The sequence below is a fragment of the Austrofundulus limnaeus genome, unplaced genomic scaffold, assembly GCF_001266775.1.
Source record: "Austrofundulus limnaeus strain Quisiro unplaced genomic scaffold, Austrofundulus_limnaeus-1.0 Scaffold133, whole genome shotgun sequence".
NCBI lineage: Eukaryota > Metazoa > Chordata > Actinopteri > Cyprinodontiformes > Rivulidae > Austrofundulus > Austrofundulus limnaeus.
This window is the reverse complement of record NW_013952535.1, coordinates 216462-219675: the sequence shown is the minus strand read 5'-3', so window position 1 is coordinate 219675 and position 3214 is coordinate 216462. Positions and strand designations below refer to the sequence as shown.

The 3214-nt window shown below is 37.4% G+C and overlaps 1 protein-coding gene across 1 annotated transcript in view; it reads left to right on the top strand.

Annotated features, from left to right (window-relative positions):
- Positions 1-3214, top strand: part of LOC106522613 (reticulon-4-interacting protein 1 homolog, mitochondrial) — a 12935-nt gene that overhangs the window by 7681 nt on the left and 2040 nt on the right. Inside the window, exon 8 of the mRNA XM_014015686.1 lies at positions 1035-1130. Coding sequence (XP_013871140.1) covers positions 1035-1130 — 96 coding nt within the window. The remainder of the gene's footprint in view (positions 1-1034; positions 1131-3214) is intronic.

Sequence of the window (3214 nt, the reverse complement as noted above, 5' to 3'; positions counted from 1 at the left end):
GGTTGAATGCCTCTATAATACATCTCCTAAAGTTGAAAGCTTCTTCATTGAAAACTTATAGAATTTATTTACATTTATTTGTTATATTTTGACAAAATGTAATTTTTGCAAGCGTTTTAATCAAAACACTATATCTGCCTATTTCTCCACTTATAACTTTTAGATTTAATCCTCGTTTCGAGGTAATGGGTCTCATATTTCTGGAAACTGGAAGTGATGAGTATAGTATCGTTTAGTACCACATCAGTATTATCAGTGTGCATTGCCAAAGCAATGCACACTATTGYGATTCGTTTCCCATCCAAGTCATCTGAAATTTGGCATGCTTCTCCTCCTGCACACTTTCTCCTAGAGCTGCCATTGTAATTTATATCTGTAAAGCTCCTGTGCCAAATGATGGCTATGCCTTTTGGTACCTGTAAAACGTATAGTTTTTGAAGCATTAACGTTTAATACATTTCAATGGCAGTCAATGGAGCCTTGTATTGGTCCATTACTGCCTTCTATGATACTGCACCATAGTTTAATAATATTTAAACTCAGTAGTTCAGTGATTACAATATTAATATGATTGTATTTTGATGTTTTACTGTAATACTGTCTTAATGTTGTCCTATTGTTGTAATATATTGCAGTTTAGTGTCAAAGATTGCATTGGCAATGTGGCCTCTTTCTGCACACATACAAACCAACTCCTGRCAATCCCCTCTKCCACAGCTCCAATGGTCTAATRGTTAGTGCCATGGGCTTTCATGTAGGAGATCAAGGTTAAAACCCAGCTACAGCAACTTTAACAAAAAWAATCTCTACACACTTCATCTTGTCACACAATTATCCTCATTACAAATACCTGCTGACTTGACAAGCACAAGCTGGTRTAGAAAACACATTTGAACTTGGTCRCAGTTCATTCTGCAAGTCCACTGCTGCAGGCAAAGGCATGCTGCAGTGACATGCTACATGACAATGCACACTTGTTTTTACATSGTAAAAAYCCATGTCTAGTTTCATTTTATTTTCTGTTTGTCTCCTAGAACGTCATATCAAACGGAGTGTTCTACAGGTGGGCTTTTTACGCTCCGGATGGACCTGCCTTGGACGAWGTCTGCAGGCTGGTGGATACAGGGAAGGTATTGTTTTAATATTTATACCACRTGTTTGACACACAGTCATGTTTACTGACAGAGTGGAGGAGAAAGAAATGTCGYGTTCACACAGAGCAGGGATTCCCAACATGCCTGTGTTCATGTCTTCTCTGCAGCTTTATGACTGTGTGAGCGTTAGGTGCTGCTGGGTTAGGGAGGTGGGTGGTGTGTTGTGGTGTGTGTGCGGGGGGGATAGAGTTCGATGCCAGGAAACTGTGAATGGATTTTGAAACACTGCTGAGCAGCCAGTCGTAAAAACGCGTGCCCATCCTCGGTCCTTTTGTCCGGGGGGGCTTACGGACCTCAGCGCGCTCTGACCGGTGACGGGCGGCCCGCACACGCACGCTCCCCGAGTGTGGTGTTAGCAGTCAGGAGTGTGAATGGCTTCCAGTGACGCCACCGCGCTCGGCCTTCATTGTTCACGGTGAGAGATGCTGACCAGAATTACAAGCTGCTTGTGTTGTGGGACTAGCTGAGGATTGTTCTGCCTCATCACATTCTGAAGCCTTTCCTCTGTGACGGGGGTCTGCAACCTGCGGCTCGCTCTCTGCAGCTCGTTGAAGCTTCGAAACTAACAAGTTAGATTGTTTTGCTTGTTGTTTTTTATACCCACAACAGAAAAGGTTAGCTTTTTTAATACAACTACTAATACAAGCAGTGAAACATTAGCTCATGCTAGTAGTTTGTTGACCGCTTCAATAATCCAACAACCAAACTTACAGATCTTCTTTTCTCGAATCCATCAGGCATTTTATATAAAACTAGTTTTCTGAAGGTATATGGCAGGGGTCTGCAACCTGCGGTTCTGGGGCCACACGTGGCTCCTTGCTCCCTCTGCAGTGGCTCTTTGAAAATGTGACCAAATATAACAGAATAATTGTTTTGTTTTGTTTTTTTATACCCACAACAGAAATCAATTTGTATGAAAATATGCGATCAATACTACTAATACAAAAAGTAAAATGTCAGCTCATGCTAGCCTGTTGTTCAGTTAAATATTCCAATTTCTTTCTATAATTTTTTTTCTCAAATACATCAGAATTACCTTTAAATAATTTGAAGACTACATAAAAATAAGAATTAGAAAAGAAATGCCTGAGTAATTCAGTTGTACTAGTTTTTATGAAATTCATTATAAACTACATACAGCATTTTTCTTGTTTGAATTAATTTGGTATTTTTATTTGACCTGACGTGTATAATAAAAAAATATAATATTAATGATGTATATTTTTTAGTTTTATGTCTCCTCCACTGACCGTAAAGGTTCCCAAAAAGGCCTTGTAAAGGCCCACGGACCACCACTTGCTAATCACAGTTGTAGCTTGTTTTGTTGCTCTGGACACATTTTATTAGTGAGACTCAGAGCACAAATGGCTCTTTTGATCGTAAAGGTTGCAGACCTCCTGTATATGGAAAAATAAAATTAGAAACTATATGAATTGTTGTTAGAGTTGATGTTTTTGTTTTTATTTGTACTGTTTTGTATTTGTTTAGTTTGAATATATTCTGGGGATAAAAGGAGCAGACATTATAAGATTTATTCTTCTTCTGATACCTTTTGTTTTATTTTTCTTTTGATTTGTGTAATGTATTTTCCTAATTTTGTTTATTTTTTTTTAAATGAAATGAATAAAGTATCAATCCCAAACCTGGAAACATGACTCAAATTCAGTGAAAAATCTGCCAATAGAGTAAGAAAATTTCACTTGGACGTAAAAGAGCGAGTAGATTTGTTGGCGTGTTTAGCTGGAGAGAAGTGGAATTCACTTCTTGAAATCACTTTATTGACTCAAATTTGTCTTATTTCAAGAATCTTACCAAGTGAAATTGTGTTACTCTATTGGCAGATTTTTCACTTAATTTGAGTCAAATTTCCAGGATTACAAAATAAATAATCTTTTTTGTTCTCCTAACAAGTTTATTAATTTTACACATTCTGTTATTGTTTAGTAAACCCGTCTCAAAACAAGATCAAAAATATGTTTATTTTTTGGCTGGATATAAGATTTTAAAACTTGGCTAGACAGACAATTTTTGATATGAAGGGCATTTCCACTGGTTAATGA